Below are 20653 nucleotides of genomic sequence, written 5' to 3'. Positions count from 1 at the left end.
GGGCACAGCTGAGAAGAGGGTACACAGTTCACTCCTCGCCAAGGTGGGCGGTGCTGCTGGAGTCCCTGAGTGGTTTGGGTGAATGCACCCACCGCCCATCCCTTGCCCCAACCGGGATGGGATGTGGCTTCCCCTACACAGAGGCTCTGACCGGCTTTCCCTGCAGTCCTGCTGCAAGGCCTACGAGTACATGGGCTTCATCATGGAGAGAGAACAGTCGTACAAGGACGCAGCCACCAACTATGAGCTGGCCTGGAAGTACAGCCATCATGCCAACCCTGCCAGCGGTAAGGCAGCCAGGCAGGCGTGCGTGGGTGCTGGGCCGGAGGACCAACAAACTCACCCCGCAACACAAGGCCTATGTTCTGGCTGTTGTGGGAAACAGAGGGGTTCTCAGGTCGTCGGACTGCCACCCATTGTCTGCATTCTCCCTGCCCCTGGATAGGCTTCAAACTCGCTTTCAACTACTTGAAGGACAAGAGATTCGTGGAGGCCATCGAAGTCTGCCACGATGTAAGCCCCCGACAGTGGTGGGGGGCTTGCTGCAGTGGCGGGGAGCCCTGCCTGGTGCTTCACACCCTTTCTCTCTCGGTCCCAGGTCCTCAAGGAGCACCCCAACTACCCCAGAATCAGAGAAGAAATTTTGGAAAAGGCCCAAGGGTCTCTGAGGCCCTAGCTGTGGTCAGTGGGAGCCAGGGTGGGTGGAAACTATCAACCTACAGAAGTTTCATGGAGGGGGTGGGAAATGGGTCAGTGGAGAAGAGAGTCAGAAAATGACATATTCTTCCCATTTCTATATTGTGTGTGGTTTATTTGAATCATGCCTAATCTGGTCTGAGGGACGTCCCAAAGCTTTATCTTTTTAAGGCACAAGAAGCAATTTTGCTCTGGGGAAGAAAGTTATCAACCAGCTTAGCTTCCACTGAGCTCACTGGGCAACTTCTAATGGGCTCCGCTTTTATCCCAGACTCTCAGAGGCCAAAGGGGAGCAAAGAGGTGGTTTAAAAAATACCCTACAGCTATTTTAATATTTTTATGTTGGCCCGTACAAGCCTCTCTTCTCCTGTCTGGTCCCCGGAATCCTGGATTAAAGAAGCAACTGCTCCTCTCTGCCAAGCTGCCTGCTGCGTCCTCCCTGGCAGGGGCCCAAACAGGCCCACTCTGTCCATGCATTCTGCCTCCCCCTCCCCAAGTCTTCAGCTGGTGTCTGCCGGTCCTTACCAGTTTGGGACAAACCCTGATTACTCTTGCCTCTGGCAGGAAAATACCATCCCAAGTAAAACTAGCTCCTACTTCATCTTTAGTAAAAGACAGTGACCAACTAATTCATCCTCGAGGAACCCTTTTAACACCTCAGGGGACAAAAGCAGGGGTCCCTGTGTAGATGAATAGTGTTAATTGTAACTGGCAAGAGGGTGACAGAGGTCACCTTTGGTGTGCTCCCAATACCTCTCTTCCTGTTTTGCAGGATGGCAGTAATGGGCCAGTCTGACCTCAGGGGAAGGAACTCTGAACTGGGAGTCAGGAGGCCTAGAATCTCCCTGTGTGACCTTCCCCTCTGGGTATGTGTCCCCATCTGTGGCAGGAAATTAGACTAGATCTCTGTGTTCCCAAATCATGGTACAAATCCCTGCTAATGATACACAGCAAACGTTTGAAAGTTTAATAACTATGTGTTTAAGTATCATCCTTATAGAAAAAATAGTACAACAAACTCATGAATTTGTGGGTGCTGTTACGTAGAATGGTTCTAACTTTTAAGCATATTGATACAATTGATATAAAGTAAAATACTTAGTATGAGTAGAATGCAGATATGGCAAAGTTTTCAAGATAAGTTGTCCAGTGACTAAGGTTTGGGAACAGCGAACGGGTAAAGGTCCCTTCTAGAACAGCCTAAGTCATCCCTGATGGCTGCGAGCCTTGTCTTTATAATATATTGCTGATCTCGTGCATGGCCTTTTGGTATGAGTCAGTGATCTGGAATGTTTTCCCCAGGTTACCACCATCCTTCCTATGGGAAGCCAGCTGCCTTTATTATGATCTGCTTTACAACCTAGTTTCTTGGGGTGGATTATGTTGAGAAAAAAACCCAAGTGACCCTGGGGCCCTAGATGGGGAGTGGGTAGGCTCAGTCCAGCCATGGGCTGTGGCCACGGGATAGGAGCCTGCAGGGGCTTCCAGCCAGAGTATTGGAGCTGTCGGGGGCTGCCACCCAGACCCCCAGGCTGGCCAGAGCAGAGCCTCAGGACCCTTGGAGAGACCCAGGTTTTGGATCATGCGTGCTGGAGCAATCTCTACAATAGGGCTCCCAGGGATCAGTGAGAGGGGCCACGAGACAACTTGATGCACCAGAATACTTCACCCTGAGACGCCTAAGACCTGGCTGTCCCTGCCTAAGCTGGTACCAGGGACAGGCGGCCCCACCATAGCCCAGACTCCAAGCCATGAGTTCTCTAACGGCCGCTCCACTGATGACATGACCACATGACTATGTCTACACATATCCTGAGGCAAGCGATAGATACCTAAAGGGTGACAGAACTGGCAAAAAAAAAGAGGATAAAACATACAGAAATAGAGCAGACACATGAAAACAGAATGGGAAGTCAGACACGCACCCGAGGCTTACATGTTCCAGGCACTCCTCTGAGCACTGGGTGCGTATAACTGAGCAAGCTTGTGAGGTAAGCAGTGTTATTATTTGGACAATACGGGGGACACCCAGGCACAGAGAGGGGAAGTAATTTGCATAAGTCACCTCACTAGTTAGTATAAGAGCTGGGATTCGAACCCTGGGACTCTGGGTCTGTGCTCTTAACCAGTAAGCTGTAGAGGAAATAAGGGGTTCCCAGCATAGGCAGAGAATTAGAGCAAGAAAAGGGAGACCCAAGTCAGGTCTTTTTGGTGACCCCTCCTAGCATTTGTATAAATCATTATTATTCCTAGAGGGGAGGTCAACCTTGCTCCTCAGGCCCCCAGACTGGGGCCTCCTGGGGCAGGGTGCAGCCTGCTCTTCTGGCCTTTGGCCCAACCTGCTAGGGACAGGTCAGACAGGTCTGGCTGGTGCAGATGGATGAGGTTCTGCAGCTTCTGGTGCTCAGGTCCCCAAGGACCTCAGCCACTCAGTCCCACATAAGGCCTGCACCAGCCATATCCCACTGCCCGCTTCACCCTCGAGGCCAGGCCCCAGCTCAGTACGGGTGAGTGGGAAGAAGTAAGCCCACACCCATCCCACACAGACAGCCCTGTCCCAGAAGACTGCCCTGCTGCTCCCCACCACCATCCAGGTGACCACTGGAGATGGCTTCATCCAAGGAGAAAACTGCTCCATCGGCCCGGCCTGCCTCTTCTCACTGGCTTCCTGTCTCTGAGTTGACTGGCTGGCATGGAAAGAGGCCCAGTGTCCCCCACTTCTATCCCCAACACAGCCTCAATGTCCATACTGCCCAGCAGGGCCTGCCTCCCCCTCCCCCTCCCTCCTCACTGCCACCTGAGGGTGTACCTGTGCTCCTGGTCCCACAAATGTGCTCCCAGATCCACAAACACAGACCACACCGAAAAATAGAGCCTCTTTATTGGTACCTGTAAGGGCAGGTACAAGGTGTTCCCACAAGCTCGCAGGCTGGCAAGGCCTCCTAGGCAAGAGGGCAGGCCCAGAGCCTGGGCTTCTTGGCACAGACACAGAAAAATGAATAAATTACAGTTCTAATACTCAGGGACAATATAGAAACCATGATGCGACATTCAACATCTGCAAACAAAGGGCATGAAAGCCATAAGGAGCCACCCCTCTCCCCTGGCCGACTGGCCTTAGGGTACAGGCAGGTGGACCAGGCTGGAGTGCGTGCCTGGAAAGCCCTGAGTGGTCAGGGGCGTGCTACAGGCCCTGGGGCAGCCCCTTGCCCTCTCTGGGCCTCCTGCTTCCCCCTCCTACATTGATGGGCTTGGAATAAAAGCTGCAGCCTTTGGGGAGGGGGAAGATGGGGCAGAGGACAGGAAGGAGAGGGGGCTGTGTGGGGCAGAAGAGGGTTTTGGTCACGGTTGGTCAGCCCAGCCCCTCCCCCTGCCCAGATGCTGTCCCAGGCCAGCCCCGGCTTGCTCAGCCAGCCGGAGCAGGGCAGCTGCCACATTAGACAGAGGGCTCAAATCCATGCCTGGTCTACACCAAAGCCCCGGCAAGGGCAGGGCTGCAGGACTAAAAGGCAAAGGGACTCGCAGGGGTCTGTGCCCCACCCCAACCCTAGCATTGCCTGCCAGCCACCTAGTCTCCAAATAAATTATGGAAATAAATTATAGTCTTCACAGTCCAGAGAATTCAGCCACCCATGAGTCTAGGGCTCAGGGTGGCAGAAGAAGCCTTAAGAAGTGGCTGATTTCAGCCCTGTGTGGCTGTCTTTGGGCTTAGGAACATCATGCAAGACCGAAAAGGAGTCTGCAAAGCTCCAGGGGAGCCACATTTCTTCCTGCTCCTGGCACGGCCATGGAAGTGGAAGAGAGGGTGTGGGCATATGGGGGACCAGGCAGCTGAAAGGGGAAGTGCCCCCCCCGTCCCGCTTCAGCACAGAAGGTTACAAAAATAAATAAATAAATCCAGAGTGTTGCATGAAAATTAGGAGTGCCCACATGGGAGCCAGCCAATGGGAGACCGTTACATACAGGCAGACCTCAGGGAGCCCCCAATTACAATGAAGCAGCAACAGGGCTCTTGGGGCTGGGAAAAGGCACCCTAACCCTCACACAAACACAGGCTCCACCAGCGACGCTGGGGCAGTGTCCTCAAACAACTGGCCGTCCATGAAGAGAGCCAGGGCCTCGGCGGCTGGCTCAGACAAGCCCATGATGGACTCCAGGAAGCACGTGCTGGCGTCCCCAGGGGGAGAAAAGGCAGGCAGGGCGAAGTGGGCCGCCTCGAGGTTGTCCAGGCTATCAGACACCTTTTGGGAAGTGTAGTGGGGCCCCAGACTATAGTCTGGCAGGGCCTGGAGCAGCTTGAAGGAGTCACAGGAGGACAAACTCAGGTCCACTGAGCTGCTCTGGCCGGCATCCGTGATGGCTGGCACCAGGGGGCCGGGGAGGCTGCCTTCCCCCAAGCTTTCAAGGCCACTATTGAGGAGGCAGCTGGCATCCAGGTTGGCGTTTTCATCCAGGATGCCTGACGCGAGGCTGGAGCTGGAATAGCTGTGGGTCCAGCTGGCCAGGCCAGTGGGGTCACCGGTACCAAAGATGTCAGCTGGGTGGAAGCAGCTGAGGTTGTCCAGGCTGCCCACACCCCCTTCCTCCTCCTCCTCCCCATCTCCACCCAGGTCAGAGTCACTGAAGCTCAGGATCCGAGCCAGGCTGTCATCGTCCACTCCGGGCTGGAAGCCGGGGCCAGGCAGGGCCGGGTGGGCAGAGCCACTGGGTGCCTCGCTGCTGCTCGATGCTGTGGACGAATCGGTCATGTCGCTGCTGCAGCTGTTGTCTCCCAGCTCGCTGCTCACGGGGGGCTTGGCCAGTGGGAACGTGGGGGCCAGGACCTGCTCGCTGGGGCTGAATGTGGCACCCTGGGCCGGGGCCTCCAGCTCCCCAAGGCTCTCGGCCCCCTGCTCCAGCTGCAGGCGGGTGAGCGTGTGAATGAAATGGGTCTGAACTCGCGCCTGATTAAATTCCACACGGCCCTTAGGGTTCTCACAGCCCTCTCTGCAGCAACCACAGGGGAACGCTGTGTGGTCCATCTGCAAAGAAAGCAGAGGTGCAGGTGAGGATCCAGCGGAGCCCGGAGAAGGCCCTGACTCAGGCTCGCCTTCCCAGCCCCGCCTGGCTCCCGTACCTGGCACTTGATGCCCGCCAGGCTACAGCTGCAGGTCTCAGGGTCACAGACCCTGTCACAGCGACAGCCACAGTCCTCCCGGGACTGGCGCAGGGCCTGCAGCTCTCGCTTCTCCTCGCGATCGATCCTCCGCACGCCCGAGGCCCGCAGCAGAGCCCGCCGCTTCCGGGCTGGGTAGGGCTGGAGGAAGGTCATTTCTTCCAACTGGCCACCTGCCACGGCCACTGCCAAATCCTCCTCCACAGAGGCATCATCTATGGTGTCCACTGTAAGCGGCAGGCTGGCCTCCGACTTGGGTATCCCAGCCTCCAAAAGCTGTGTCCAGAGAAGAGAGGAGGGACTTGAGAGGCAGACACGGATGCAGTTTCTGGCAGCATCGGTCACTTGATAAATACCCCCCTGCCACGTGCTTACTCTCTCTGGGCTGGGCACTGTGGATGCCATAGTGAATGGGACAGCCAAGAAAACACCCTTAGGGCGTTTGCAAACAGGTTTCGTATTCATGTTATTCCCCAGTTCGTGGACAAACCCCCTCCCCCAGACAGATACACCGACCCCCCCGTGGACAAACCCCCTCCCCCAGACAGATACACCGACCCCCCCCTGTCCCATCCACTCCCCCTTCCCAGTGAGGTCAGGCATATTCAGGCACCACGTCCCCAGCCCTGCAGCAAACAGGAGACCTTCTATACCCATCTGCCTGTAGAGAATTTGGCAGCAAACCCTGATCAGGCCAATCACAGCCCCACAGGCCTCCCACAAACACAACAAGCAAATCGGCATCCACCCTGACACCTGTCCCCCCAAGGCTAGGACTTCAGAGCAACTCCTAGGGCGAGGGCCATGCAGAGGGTCTCCCCACCTTCCATCTCAGCGCCTCCAGCTTCTCCTCCTTCAAGCGTAGGCGCAGCTTCTCTTGCCGTGCCCGGGCTTGCTCCTGCGTAAACTCGGCCAGGGAGAAGCGGCGGTAGGCACTGTGGCGGGAGGCCATACCCAGGGTGCAGCCGCCGCGGCTGGGCACACTGGTGAAGCCCTGGCACCGAGGGAAGTAGAAGACAGTGATGCCATCGAAGGCTACCCGGCCTGGGCGCTTCCGGGGGGCCCGCTTCAGGATGGACAGGGCTGGAAGGCAGGCAGAGGAGGGGCGGGCATTAGTTCTCTGTGAGGCAGGGCCTAACCCCCAGGAGGTGATGCTGAACCCTCTCTCCTCACACCCCTCACACCCCAAAAAAGAAATGGATCTGAGCCTGGGAGCCGGCCTGGCCGAGACTGGAGCTGGTAAAATGCAACATCACCCTATGTCAACACTGGCTCATTGTTATTTACCAGTCCAAATGAGAGCATTAAATATCTTTCCCATCCTTAGTAGCCATTTACAGTTCCCCTGCACAGTTTTCTATAGTTCTTTTTTTTTGTAGCGGGGGGGCGGTGAGTGCCATGCAGCATGCGGGATCTTAGTTTCCTGACCAGGGATGGAACCCGTGCCCCCTGCAGTGGAAGCACGGAGTCTTAACCACTGGGCCACCAGGGAAGTCCCTCTATAGTTCTTAAAAAATTTATTTGTAGGAGCTTTTTATATATACTCAATATTAGACATTAATCATCTAACCTATCTGTGCAAATATTTTAGTCCTTTTTTTTAACATCTTTATTGGAGTATAGTTGCTTTACAATGTTGTATTAGTTTCTGCTAGTCCTTTATTTTTGCTTGTGGGCTTTTACGAAATAATTTCTAAGGTTTATATAATCAAAAGTATATTGAAAAAAAAAAGTATATTGAGCTCTTCCTTTATAGCTTCTGTATTTTGCAACAAGCTCAGAAAGGTCTACCCTTTATAAGTTATTAAGTATGTTGATTAGTAAGCTATGTATTGGCATATTCGATCTATATATTGGTATATTATTGATTTTTATTAGGTTGAACCATAAGAAGTTACCATGAAATAATCAAATCTTAGCAATTCCATATATTTAAACTTAATATATTAATTTTGTACCCAGCTACCTGAGGGAATTCCCTTCTAATAGGTTTTCCGTATACATATTCTTGAATTTATCATGTAGTCGAACACCTGCAAATCGTGGCAATTTTGCCTGTCCCAATCCAGTATATTTCTCATTCTCTTTGCTAACTGAATTGTCTAGCACTTCCTGAACAATGTCAACTAACAGTGGTGACAGACAGTGTCCTCATCTTGTTCCTGACTAAGTGGGACTGCTTCCAGTATTTCCTCATTAATTGTAATGCCAGGTTTTAGGTTGAGACATACATTTTTTTATAATTTAAGGTAGAATTTACTTATTCTTATCATACAGAGGGTCTTATCTGGAAGGAATATTACATGTTATCAAATATTCTTTCAGTATCTACAGCGGCTCTTATATTTTTCCTCCTCTGACATAGTCATTTGGTAAACTATATTGATTAGATTTTATAGTATTAAACCACCCTTGTATTTCCAAAGTAAACCCATAGTAGTTTAGTCAGTTAATGTACTGTTAGATTCTATCTGGTAAAAATTATACTTTCTCATGTATAAGGTACAGATATGCATATAGTACATAAATAGACATATCTGTGGTATTAAGACATCATGGTGGGGAGGATCAGGAAGAAAATGTCTCAATGGGCTCCTTGGGGTTTGGGGTGCAATAATGAAAAATAAGGTTGAGAAACACTGCTCTAGGGCCATCTTTGTCAGTTTGGAATCAGACTTACGCAAGCTTGAAAAAATAACTGGGAAAAAACCTTTTCACTGCGTTCAGGCAAAGCCAAACAGCGTTTTGCTAGGCGAGGGACCGGCCTGACAGGCCCCTCAGCACAGAAGCGTGGGGTGTGGGACTCGGGCAGTTCAGCTGGTAGAGGATAGGGAGCCAGCTGGAGAAACAAAACAGGAACTGAGGGACAGAGCTGGGCGGGAAGGCCCCAGGGCCACTGAGGAGCCCTGCCCTGAACATGATGACTTATAAGCTGGAGAGTCCCAAGGTTAAAGGTGAATGTAGCTGGACCCAAGTGCCTCTGGACAGGGGGCATTCCCGAGTGACCCCTGTAGGACAGGAAGTGGATGAGGTGGGGAGTCAAGTAGGGAAGCTAAAGCCATGGGGACACGACCTCCAGAGGCCAGAACGACTTCATCAGGGCCCCCCAATTTCATCTTCAGGAAGGAAAGAGGGGTGTAATGCGTTCCCAGGGTGAAGGGACTCACGGGTGAAACTTCGGGGGCCACAGAAGTTGCGGTCAGGCAAGGGCATCTGATCCCAGGGGCCTTCCTCATCCGAGTCCCAAGACGGGGAGGCCGAAGAGCTCGGGGAGCAGGAGGGAGAGTGGCGGCCCGAGGAGGACAAAGAGGAGGAGGACGAGCAGAGTGAGGAGGAGTCCTCATCCAGCTGGTCAAACTTCCTCTTCAGCAGCCCGGTCATGGTGGTGAGGGGTACACTGGGGTCTGGGCACAGACAGCCTGGAACAGGAAGGGGAAAGCTCTAGATGGCAGGCCTGAGGGCGGAGGTGGGCACCCAGCCCTGGTCATCACCTCTCCCACCCACCCTCCAAGGCAACCCAGGCCCTCCCCGAGGAGCCCTACGCGCCAGGGCCACATCTCTAGTAGGCTTCTTTGCACCAGACGGAGCACTGAGATCCAAACCCTCGTCCTGTCCCTTACAGACTCCCGCCACCTCTGCCCCAAAGCCCTCCTGGGACAGCACCGGGCACCTTCCCCTCTACCTCCTGTAACCCACCTACACGCACGCACACGCCAGACCGACAGATGGACCGACAGACCTCAGCCTGGCCACGCTCATTCCCCGGCAGGAATCCTGGGGCTGACTCACTGGCTGGGTGATTCACACAGCTGCATCTGTGTGCCTTTGTGTGTGTGAGGCTGGGCGCACGCCGACAGCCTGCACGGCCCTCGTACAGTGGCTCCTCCTCCTCCTCCTGCCCCTAGCACACCCACAGACACGCCACCCGCACACCCCAGCAACGGGCCCTCGTTAGGGGCCAGGCTGACCAGGACTCAGGGAACAGCATGGCTTTGACACCAGCCCCGATTTCCAGCGTCCAACTTCCCTGTGATGGAGCTGCTCGGACTCTCCCTTAGAAACCCCCGCCCACAAGAGAAGTCCCCGGCCTCCAGGCCTGACTGGGGCCAGAGCCACCTGGGCTTTGTGTCTCTTTAGCATCTCCTGTTTGATCTTCAAAATTCACCTTCATCTTGCCTTCCACTCCAATATCTAACCCTGTTTGTTTGAAATAACTTCCTAGGGAAATTATTTTCTCCCCTTAAAAAAAAAACAACCCTCTTCTAGTAAAACTGACCGGCCAAGACGACGCTCTCCCGTCCGTAGCTGGGTGACTTGGAGCATCCCAGGATACACTGCTCGCTGTGTCTCCCCTTTAAGGGTCTCAGCCCTCCACAGGAGTGCAACCAGAGATTCCCACAGCTTGGCTGGCCTCAACCGAGTGGAGGGCACTTGGGGCTCCTTCCCTTAAATGCTGCAGCAAATAACAACCCCTTCCACTGCTTGGGAATCCCCAAAGGATTCGGTCCTTAGGGCTGAGCCCAGCTACCTTGTCTCTCTGTGCCTCCTGAGCACTCAGGGCTGGGCCCCAGGAGGTCACCAGGAGGAAGGGGAAACGATGCAGAGGCCCCAGTGCTGGGGAGCCCCTCCCCCACTGCCATCACAGGAAATGAGAGTGAACAGGAAAAACCAACCAGAAGGCTGGCGATCTCCCCTACTCAGGTGTCGTTTCTAAACACCCCTATCCCCGTTTGCCTAGCCTTCCACAAAGTCTGTGGATCCCAGACCCAGGCAGTATGCCGTCAACCAACTTGCTAGATGAAATTCATCCCAGGGACAGCCTCTCCCCACAGGCACATGAGCAGCAAGAGAAGCTCCCCGACTTGCCAACCCTCCAACAACAACGGTCCCAGGGAAGGAGGACGCACAGGTGTTTCCGGGGGCTTCTCGGCAAACAGTTTCTCAGGCTTGGCACCACCCCCCACCCCCCAGGGTCAAACCACAAACAAACACAGCCCAGCTCTCAGCTGACCTGAAGGCTCTCACAGGAGATGCGGGAACTCATGGCCCAGAGGCAGGCATACACACACATATACACAAGCAGACAGAGCACAGAGGCACCCAGACACAGAAACACACAAGGACAAACCACAACCCACGCATCTTGTCCCCAGCACAATCCCGTTGGGAGACCCCATCCTTTCCCAAACTCCAGATGCTGTCTACAGGGTGCTGAATGCTGTCCTAATCACACATCTAAGCCTGAGATTCCCCCAAACCAAAGGCTCACTTGGTCTCTCTGCCTGGCCATCCCTTAGAAACAAAATTCTGCAGGCCCCAAATCGAACCCCTTGTCTCTGTTCCCCACCCCCCATGCCATCTGTTCCTCTTCCTGTGTTCCCTATCTTAGTAACAGCACCGCCACCCACCCACTTACTCAAGCCAGAAACCTGCAGTCATCCTCAACTCCTTCCTGTCTCCCTCCATCCACATCCAGTCACCCAGTCCTGGAAGTACACATTAGTTCATTTAAGCCACACAAGGCCAGGCACAGACTTGGTAGGTATCACGGAGGCCACCCAGCATAGTGTTAAGAAAACCTTGGCTCCAGAACCAGACTGCTTACATTCGAACCCTGTCTTGGCTATCAGTTGGCTGGGTGACCCTGGGCAAGTTCCTTAACTTCTCTGTGTCTTCAATTCTTTGTCTTACAACCTCACAGGGATGGGAAGTTTATGTGAATCATTACATGTCAGGTTCTTAGAACAGTGGTAAATGCTTGGTGAATGTGTCATTCTACACTGAGAAAAAAAGAAAGAGCTCCTGGATACACACAACACAGATGGATCTCACTGATATCATGTTGAGTGACGGAAGCCAGACACAAGATTACATGTGAATGAAGTTCAAGAAACGGCAAACCCAATCAGTGATGATACAATTCAGAATCGTGGTTATCCAGCAAGTGGGAAGGGCATGCACTGGGGACAGTCATGAGGGAATTTTCCCGGGGCGGGGGGGGGCGGGGGGGGCGGGGTCGTGGGTGAGGGGTGTCTAGAAATATTCTATGTTGATCTGGGTGGTGGTTCCATGAGTGTCTAAAACATCTCACTGTACACATAAGATTCATATACTTTGTGCACTTTACGTATGTCACCTTCAATTCTGTAAGTCTGTTACCCCTATGTCTCTGTTCCACTGCTACTACCCATGTCCCCTGCCTCTGTTTCTGCCCTCTGCCCGCAGCCACTCTTTACCCTACAGCTAGAGTGATCTTATTAAACTGCGTGTTTATCTACTGCCACCCCCATGCAGAAAATCATTCCCTAAGGGGAGCCCTTAGGATCAAGTCCACAATTCCCCAAGTCCACAAAGAGGCTGATAAAGGCCTGGCTGCTGCCTCCCCTCCAGATTCATCATGCGAGACTCTCCCCAGCCCCCTCACTTTATACTCCAGCTGAACTTGCAGTTGCCCAAATGGCCATGACCTGCTCACCTCCTGGCCTTTGCACAAGCTGGAACCCAGCCTCACTCCCCTTTAGAAGTCATCTCCAAGAAGGCCTCCCTGAAACCCTCACTCCTCCCCACTACATGCTTCTCTGGGCTCCCGTGGGCTCTGGGATTCCCCCATCGCAGCCCTTACGGGCCCTTCCTGCAATGGTCTCACTGCTCATCTCCCTCATGCCAGGCTGAAGGCCTCTCGGCCTGATCGGCACTGTGCCTGTGCCTGGAATAGAGTCTGGCACAGAGAAGCCTCCTGAGGACCATCAGAGGTAGGCAGCTGACGCTGCAGATCAGGTATACACAGGGAAACAATTTAGGCACATGAGGTCAAGGGGGCCCACTGGTCAGTGTGCCCTCCTCCTGCTCCTGTCACAGTTAGTTGGAGGGGAGGACGTGCCCATCCCCCAACCTGTGCCTGAGCGTTTGAGCAAGAATAGCACCCAGAAGGGGGTAGCTCTGAGAGCAGGAAAAGGAAGCTCAGGCTGCAGGCAGGTGCCAACACAGGCATCTCAGGAGGTTCCCCAAGAGTAAACAAATAGAAGGAGTGTTAAGGAAGCAGGTTCAAGCCAGACACCCTGGCTCTGCCTCAGGGATGTCTACAGACTGGGAGCTTAAGGTGAGGGGGTTATAAACTCCAAGGCTGCAGACAGGGAAACGGGGACACAGGAAAGCTACAGCCCGTGGTGCAGGTTCTAATGATGAGCACCCAGCAAAATCTGCAGACCTGGAAATGGGAAATCATCTCCTCCCTGACACTGGGGAGGTGGAAGAGCCCCTGGCTCTTGTGCTCCGCCGCCCAACCTAGGGATCCAGAGGCTGAGAGAGGCAGAGGCAGATGAGACAAAAAGACTCAGCCAGAGACAGGAGAGGCCAAGTCAGAAAAGGAATGAAAGATAGTGAAAGAGTCCAAGAAAAGTGTCAGACAGTGAGTCAGAGGGTGGGGGAGGGGCCCTCAGCAGCTACCCAGGAATCAAGATCCTGACCGTGGCACCGTTCCCAGGGTGAGCACAGCCCCCTCCGAGGGTCCTGGAGGAAGGAAAAGCAATTCCCAGGAGCCTGCTCAGACAGAAATACCACACCCCCAAGGAGCCCCGTAGACAGGCCCTGAATCGAAGAGAACCAGGCTTCTTCCGGGATCTGCCTGGGCCCTGAGAATCAGGCCGCCCTGCCGTCACCACCCACAGAAGCTGACAGCCCAGGAGGAGGAGGGGCGCCTCCCCACCCTACTAGCCACAACTATCTACACACTCAGGCCACACCATGTGAGCCAAGGGAAGGCCACCTCACCCTGGATACCAGGCAAACAAAGGCTGTTTGGGGGCAGGAATCCCCAGGCCTCTGAAAAGTCACACCAACTCCTCTTCGACCACAGCTGTCCCAATGCCCTGGCCCCCAGTGAGAGCTGGTATTGAGAAGGGGGCAACTTCAGCTGCCTCCACCCTCCTTCAGGAATTTGAAGAATGTCCTTTAACCTCAGAGCCCCAGGCCTTGGCCAGGCCAGGCCAGCTCCCCCCAGTACCTGGGGTCAGATGACCTCGGATCCTCAGGAACTACTTACTGGCAGAAGGAGAGAGCACCTCTGAGCACCTCAGGCCCCCATGGGGACTGGCTAGAAAGGCAGCCAAGGCAGCCCAGAGAGGGCAGGCAGGAAGCCTTGGCACACCCCTCCCCCACCCATCCCTCCAAGTGATCCCCGGGAGAGGGGACAGTTCATCAGCCTTGGCCTCCAGGGCCTGGCACTGGGGAGGTGCCAAACGTTTGCTGGCTACATGAGGCAATTGCTCCTGCAGAAAGGAAACTGCACCTGACAGAGACTGCTTCTTCCACCTAAGCAAGGCCCCCTTCACTCTCATTCATTCAGTCCTTCAACAAATATTTATGGAGCACCTAAGACATGCCAAGCACCCTGTCACACACCTGGGCATACAGGGAGCAAGACACAGACCAGTGCTGCCCCCTTGAAGTTTTGAGTTTAGTGGGGAGGAGTATAATGAGTTACAAACCGTGCTGAGTGGTAGGATGGAGGGTGGGAGGGGTACAGCTGGGGGTGAAGACAGATCTCTTGGAGTAAAGGATGGGATGTAGGAAAAGCTCTAGAGAGAGAGGGGAGCACAGGAAGCGGGAGGGACTTGAAGAGGAAGAGGCAGAGAGATGAGGGGGAAGGGGAGGCCTGGGAGGGGGCTTCAGGAGCCAGGGAGCCAGGGCAGACAGGGCAGGCTTTAGCCTGAGGGCACAGGAAGCCACAGAAGGGTTGAAGTAGGGAGTGACAATACCAGATTTGCATTTTAAAAAGATGGCTCAGCAAGGGACAGAGGGGGTGTGACCGGTTGGACCAAGCTGCCAGAGCTAGGTGAGAGATGACAGGCCAAAGGCTTAGGAGAAAGGGGAAGGGAACCCGGTGACCTCTGGAGGTGGGGACCAAAGAAGGCAGTGATGATGAGGATTTGGGGGTAAGCTATGAGTTCCGCTCTAGAGGACTGTGAGACATCTGAGTGGAGGTGTCGAGTGGGCAGTGGAGCCCGGGAGGGACCCCCTTGTGTCAGGAGTGTGGGCTGTGTGTGACTGTGCCAGGGAGCAGGAGTGACTAAGTGTGTGACGGCTGCTGTAGTGTGGGCATCTCAACAGTGCCGTGCCGGTGTAAGGGCCCCCGGGAGGGGAAACTGAGGACCTGTAGGAAGTACGTGCTGGGGAGGGAGCCGTGCGTGGGGGAAGCCTACATGTGCCCGCGGGTGGCCGGTGTAGCTGCGCCCATGACTCACAGCGGTGGCCTCTGCGTGTGACGGTGACTGACAAACAGGTGAGCGTACGACACAATCCCTCCTCCTCCCTCCCTCCCGGGGTCCGTGACTCACGGAGCCTCACTCCACTCTCACCCCTCCACTCCCTCCCTGACTGACGCCGGGCACTCGCCGCAGCCCCGGCACCCGCCCCCGGGGGGAGCCCGAGGAGGAAGGCGACAAATGTCACCTGCTCCGGCCATGCGAGGAACTTCTGAAAAGTTCTCAGGCAACTGGGTCAAAAGGGAACTCACCCGCGGACGCGCGCCCGTGGCCAGCCCGCCGCCAGCGCGCAACCACGGGGCAGCCACCCGCCCCGCGCTCGGGGCGCCGGGACCTCTTGGGGTCCCGGCGCCGGGGCGGGGAGGGGAGCGGACAACCTGAGACTGTCGCCTCCCGGTCTCCCGACGCGGACTCCGGCCGTGGCGTGCCGTCCGGGGCCGGGCTGTCCCCGCCCCGGCACCCGCTCAAAGTGGCGGGGGGCAAACGGCAGGGTCCGGGAAGCAGCGCGTCCCGTGCGGGACACCCCCTCCTCAAGGTCCCGTCGCCCGGCCCGGAGCCCACGGTGCTGACCTGCGATCCGGACGCTCGCCAAGGGCAACGCCGCGACCCTCGTCCTGGCCGGGAACGCCCCCTGCGCTGCGACCCCGCGCTCGCTCGCTCGCTCGCTCGCTCGCTCGGTGGGCAGCCGTCGGCCCAGCAGCCCCTCGCTCTGCGCGTCCGGCAGCGGCGGCGGCGGCGGGAGACTGGCTGCGCCCGGCCCCGCCCGCAGCTCCGCCCTCCTCGTCAGTGGAAAACTCCGGGGCTCACGGCGCTGACGCACGCCGGGCCTCCCGCCCGCCGCCCCGCCCAGCACCGCCCCGTGGCACCGCCCCCACCCCTGCCCCGGAGGCACCGCACCTCCCGGCCCGAGCCAACTTAGCGGCCGCGGGCCTCCCTGTGGACTCTGACCCGGCGCCAGCGCCGCGGGCGCTCTCGGCCCCCAGCCTCTCCCGCGCCCCTTCGCCGCCCTACCCCGGGCCCTCTCCCGCATGCGTTCCGGGAGTCTCTGACACTCCCGGCAGGCCGAGCAGGTCGGGAAGATCCCCACCTCTGCTCGCGGCCCCCGTTTACAGATCGGTACACTGAGGCCCGGAGCAGCGCGGAGCGTCCGTCAGGCTACCCGGCGGTGGCAGAGCCCAGGCCTCCTACACGCCCTAACCGCCACCGAGCCCGAGGCAGTTTACTATAATCCCATCAAACGTTCCCTCCTCTGCCCCCTTCCTACCCCCCACCCCCAGATCGCCTGGAAAGTATACTCTGGGGATGAAACGGGTGGGGGATGGGAGTAGAGATAGGGGGTTGGGGGACAAGGTCATCCCTGGTCCCGACCTTCACCTCTGCCCATGGGCCAGAGACTCTGCAGAAGCCCTGAGCTAGGGGTTCCTATAACCAGCTTATCCCCATCCCCACCGCCACCCGATCCCTCTCTTAAAAAAGAAGAAAAAAAAAAGGCTGGTTTCTTCTCAGCCAAACCCTGGCCACTTAAAATGGCCCACTGCCCGCTCTGCTCCCGCCAAGGCCTTTCCTGGGTAGGGGCCAACTCTCCCAGTATTACTGCGCCGGGGAAAGTGTGTGCATGCCCCGGCAGCGAGTTCTGGCCTAGGAACCCACCCTCCGCCCCTCTTCCCAAGCGCTGGTCAGATCCTACCCACCACGCGTGCCCTGAGCGTTTCTACCCTCACACCTTTCCTGCAGGTGTCCCTCTCGCCTGGAACGCCTTCTTGCCCTCTCGCTGCTTACCAGAATCCCACCGCCTTTAAGGTCTCAGCTTGCACTGCCTCCTCCAGGGAGCCTTCGTGGGAGCCTGACCCTCCCCCCTCCCAGTCTGGCTCCCGCTGCATTCTGGGTTCTTTGACTGTCCTAGAAGAACGCTGTGTGTGACTAGCCCAGCCCTCAGGATTCCCTTCTACCTCACTGAAGGTGGCGGGTGGGGGTGACCTGTCCTGCCTGGATGGCATCTGGGGTAGAGATGATGGTAAGGGCCTCTCTAGCCACAGGTGTGTATGTGGAGGGGGCCAGGAGGGGTCTGCCTGCCCTTTACCTTTCTAAGGAAGAACCCTAGGAGGAATGCAGGTTGGGGGAAGCTACAGCCCCTGTTCTTGCTGGGTGCTTTGAATGTGTGTACCTGGGGGGCCTGCAGGGGGGAGGTGTCTGGACAGCTGGAGCCAACCTTTCAGTGACTTACCAGTGCCCTCAGGATGAAGTCTCAACTCTGTGGGGCCTACAAAGCCAGAATAATCAGGTCCTTGCCCACCTTTGCAACCTCACCTCTTTCTTCAAACTCCCACGCCCCACTCACTTCCCTGCTCCTCCATTTTGTCTTTAATGTGTGCACGTCTTTTTACTTGCACATTGTGCTTGTAACATTGCTACAACCTAGTTTTAATTTACACACGAGGTATTCTGTTCTGTACCTCCATAAGTTTCTTCCACCCTAACCTCTGCACTTCCACCCCACGCCCTTGATAACTGCACTCCAGCTCTGATTGCCAGCAGTCAGTTCTTGGGGTGTGTCCTGCTCATCCTGATTTAAACTTCCAAAGATGCTACTCCCCAGCCTGCACCTGCCTTGCACCCACTTAGTTTTATGGTTTCCTTGTGCATTTCCATGTGAGTTGTCTGTGAGCCCTGGGAGGGCAGGGACCATGTCTGACTATCCTTCGTGCTCATTAAGAACATATTGAATAAATTGTCTATGCAGTAAACGTGTACAGGGAGCTGGGGCTCAAGGAGAGGGCAGGGCTGGAAGTGGGGATGGAAGGGTCATCAGCAGACAGCTGGTACCTTGAAGCCCTGGGTGTGGCTGAGACATCTCTGGAGGGAGTTGAAAGGCTACAAAGCTGTGTCCTTTGCTAGAGGTGACTCAGCCCTTAGGGCTATGAGGCGGGTGGCTACCCCCCCACTCCCACCCCCCTCAAATACTCAGCTGCACTGTCTCCTGTGGCTGCTGGGTGATAGACCTTGCTGGTCCCAAGGAATCACTTCTTCCACTGCCTCCTCCTTCCTGCCTCTAATCCTCTAGGTAGGTCCTCAGGAGACAGGGAGGTCTCTGTGACCTACAGTGGAGTTCTAGTTTTCTCTCTCTCTCTCTCTCTCTCTCTCTCTCTCTCTGTGTGTGTGTGTGTGTGTGTGTGTGTGTGTGTGTGTGTGTGTGTGTGTGTGTGTGCCAGTCTCTCTCTGTCTCTCTCTCTCAAGTCTTCCAATTTGTGAGATGGGGGCATTAGACCAGAGAACTCCACTACCTTCAACATTCCTTGAGCTAGTTTCTAGAAGATGCTGCCTGCTGATCAGGGAACTGGGTAGAGTTGAGCACTAGTTAATGAGGGTCTCTCAGGCTGTCTCAGTTTGCATCCTGCTGGGCTGTGTATGAGGGAAACCAGACAGGACAGAGACCAGAGCAGGGAGTTGGCAAGGGCTGGAGAGGGGGCTTAGAGCAGGGAGGCCAATGGTTGACAGGGTTTGGGAGGCAGGAAAAGAAGGAGAAAATAAGGGAAAACATAGGAGAATAAAAAGAATCAAATAAGTGATGTGTTTTCTCTAGAAAAGCATCTCCCTGTCCTGGGATGGGCTCACCAGATGTTCCCCAGATGTTGCTGGTGATGAGAAACATCTTCCTCTGGGATCACAAGTAAGCTCTTCCTGTTGGTAGGGAAATGAAGGGTCTGTTCCAAGGCAAGGAGGGTGGGTCTGGAGCAGCATCCATCTGTGACTATGGCACATACATAGGCAAAAACACACCCACACACCCTCAGGGAATTTTTGAATACTTTGGAGAGTCCCACAAGTTTCTCAAACATTCAGCATCCATGGACCACCCAATTTTAGGTAAATAAAAAATTACTACTAGTTTTAAATAGATTTTTTAAATTAAAAATTAATGATGCATTTCCATCCAAAAGATTAAAATTAAAAGGACTTTTTTTTAAAGTACTAAATGCAGCAGGATTGAGAATTCATCAGATTTATCATACATTGTTGTTGGGAGGGTAAACTGATACAGTTTGGAAAATAATTTGGCAGTACCTACTAAGGCCAGACTCTATGATCTTATAATTCTACTGCTCTGTATATTCCCAAGAGAAAAAAAGGTGCTTATGTCCACACTTACAAGAATGTTATGGCAGCTTTATTCATAACAGCCTGAAACTAGAAACAACGCAAATGTCCAATAGGTGACTGAAAACAACTATGATTTATCATAAAATGAAATATTACACAGCAATGAAAAAGAACAATTGCCTCATATAATGACAAGGATGAATCTTTAAAACATTATGTTGAGTAAAAGAAACCAAGCACGAAAGAGGAATAACTATGATTCCATTTATTTATATGAAGTTTAAAAATAGGCAGAACTAAAGCACAGTGACAGATAATATTACCTTTGTGAGTATTGACTAGGAAGGGTGACAAGCCTTCTGGGGTACTGGAGATGTTCTATATCTTATTCTGGACAATGCTTGGACAAGCATATACATACGTAAAAATTCAAGGTCTACTCTTAAGATTTGTTTATGTCACTGTATGTAAGTCTAACCTTGATAAAAGGAGGGGAGGAGGGGATGACAATCATAGTGCCATAACTGTGAAAGGGATGCGGTTGATCTCAGCTGTCCACCAGTAAGTCTACCTCCTGACCAGTGAGGGATACCTGGGGCTCACAGGTCAGGTTCAGCTCTTTAGGTTTCTCTCCATCTAAATTACTGTAAGAGTTTTATTCCACCATGATTCTTAGGTGCAAGGAGGTTCATGGTTTTTGCATCTAAGGGTTTTATAGTTTTAGCTCTTACATTTATGTCTTTGATCGATTTTGAGTTAACTTTTGTATATGGTATAAGGTCAGAGTCAAGCTTCATTCTTTTGCATGTGAATAGCCAGTTTTCCCAGCACCCTGGCTGAAAAAATATTATTTTTCAAAATCAAATCAAAGCAGCTAAGTCCCAAGGAGAACTTCAACCTCAGTCAGCAGGGACCCTCTCCCATATGCTGCCTCCAAAGTTTGTCTGAGGAGTGGGGATGCCTTCTCTGTCCCAGATGGCCTGGCTCTCTGATCTTCAGTCCATGTTTTCTGCTCATGGGTAGCATGCCCCTAACCACGCCTATGGATTCACAGAGAGTAGGTGGGCTCTGCTGTTTCTGAGCCAACCTTGGTTGTGGGAAGGGAAGGAAGGAGTCTTTAGTGAGACTGGGAATGGGGACTAAGTCCTGTCTCCTTAGGAGGCTCAAACATCCCTCTGGGGATAACCTCAGCCTACCACCTCCTCCTCTGCCCAGTCCTGGGGAGCATCCTGCTCCTCTCCACCTTGCCTCCTCCTCCTTTCCCTCAAAGGAACTCATCTCTCCAAGCCTCCATCCCTCCACGTACCCTAGTCCCTCAAACAGGCTAAAGGTGTGGCTCCCAGGCCAGCAGCATCAACATCACCCGAGAACTTGTTAGAAATGAAGATTATTGGGTCCTCCCCAGACCCACTAATCAGAAACTCTGGCAGCGTGGCCCCAG

At 54.3% G+C, this 20653-nt stretch overlaps 2 protein-coding genes across 5 annotated transcripts in view; one reads left to right on the top strand and one right to left on the bottom strand.

Annotated features, from left to right (window-relative positions):
- TTC21A (tetratricopeptide repeat domain 21A) overlaps positions 1-4038 on the top strand; it is a 33361-nt gene extending 29323 nt beyond the window's left edge. For both annotated transcript variants that reach the window (XM_089919155.1, XM_089919154.1), the window contains exons 26-28: positions 167-287; positions 446-513; positions 599-4038. In XM_089919155.1, coding sequence (XP_089775281.1) covers positions 167-287; positions 446-513; positions 599-676 — 267 coding nt within the window. In that variant the 3' untranslated portion in view covers positions 677-4038. The remainder of the gene's footprint in view (positions 1-166; positions 288-445; positions 514-598) is intronic.
- CSRNP1 (cysteine and serine rich nuclear protein 1) lies at positions 3558-15876 on the bottom strand. 3 transcript variants are annotated; one of them, XM_022563705.3, is made up of 5 exons: positions 15685-15876; positions 9019-9270; positions 6675-6934; positions 5813-6127; positions 3558-5717 (listed from the first exon to the last, which is right to left on the bottom strand). In XM_022563705.3, exons 2-5 carry the CDS (start codon positions 9230-9232, stop codon positions 4737-4739), a joined length of 1770 nt encoding a protein of 589 aa, XP_022419413.1. In that variant the 5' UTR covers positions 9233-9270; positions 15685-15876; the 3' UTR covers positions 3558-4736. The 3 variants fall into 3 exon arrangements, with proteins under 3 accessions (XP_022419413.1, XP_022419415.1, XP_089775286.1); XM_022563707.3 differs by lacking the exon at positions 15685-15876 and adding an exon at positions 10128-11864; XM_089919160.1 differs by lacking the exon at positions 15685-15876 and adding an exon at positions 9548-10110.
- Between the last annotated feature and the right edge of the window lie 4777 nt (positions 15877-20653).

This window comes from Delphinapterus leucas, chromosome 10 (genome assembly GCF_059928025.1).
Source record: "Delphinapterus leucas isolate spDelLeu-1000000601 "Yukka" chromosome 10, BTC_Dleu_Yukka2, whole genome shotgun sequence".
Classification (NCBI taxonomy): domain Eukaryota; kingdom Metazoa; phylum Chordata; class Mammalia; order Artiodactyla; family Monodontidae; genus Delphinapterus; species Delphinapterus leucas.
Note: the sequence above shows the minus strand (reverse complement) of the source record. Positions and strands in the feature narration are given on the sequence as shown.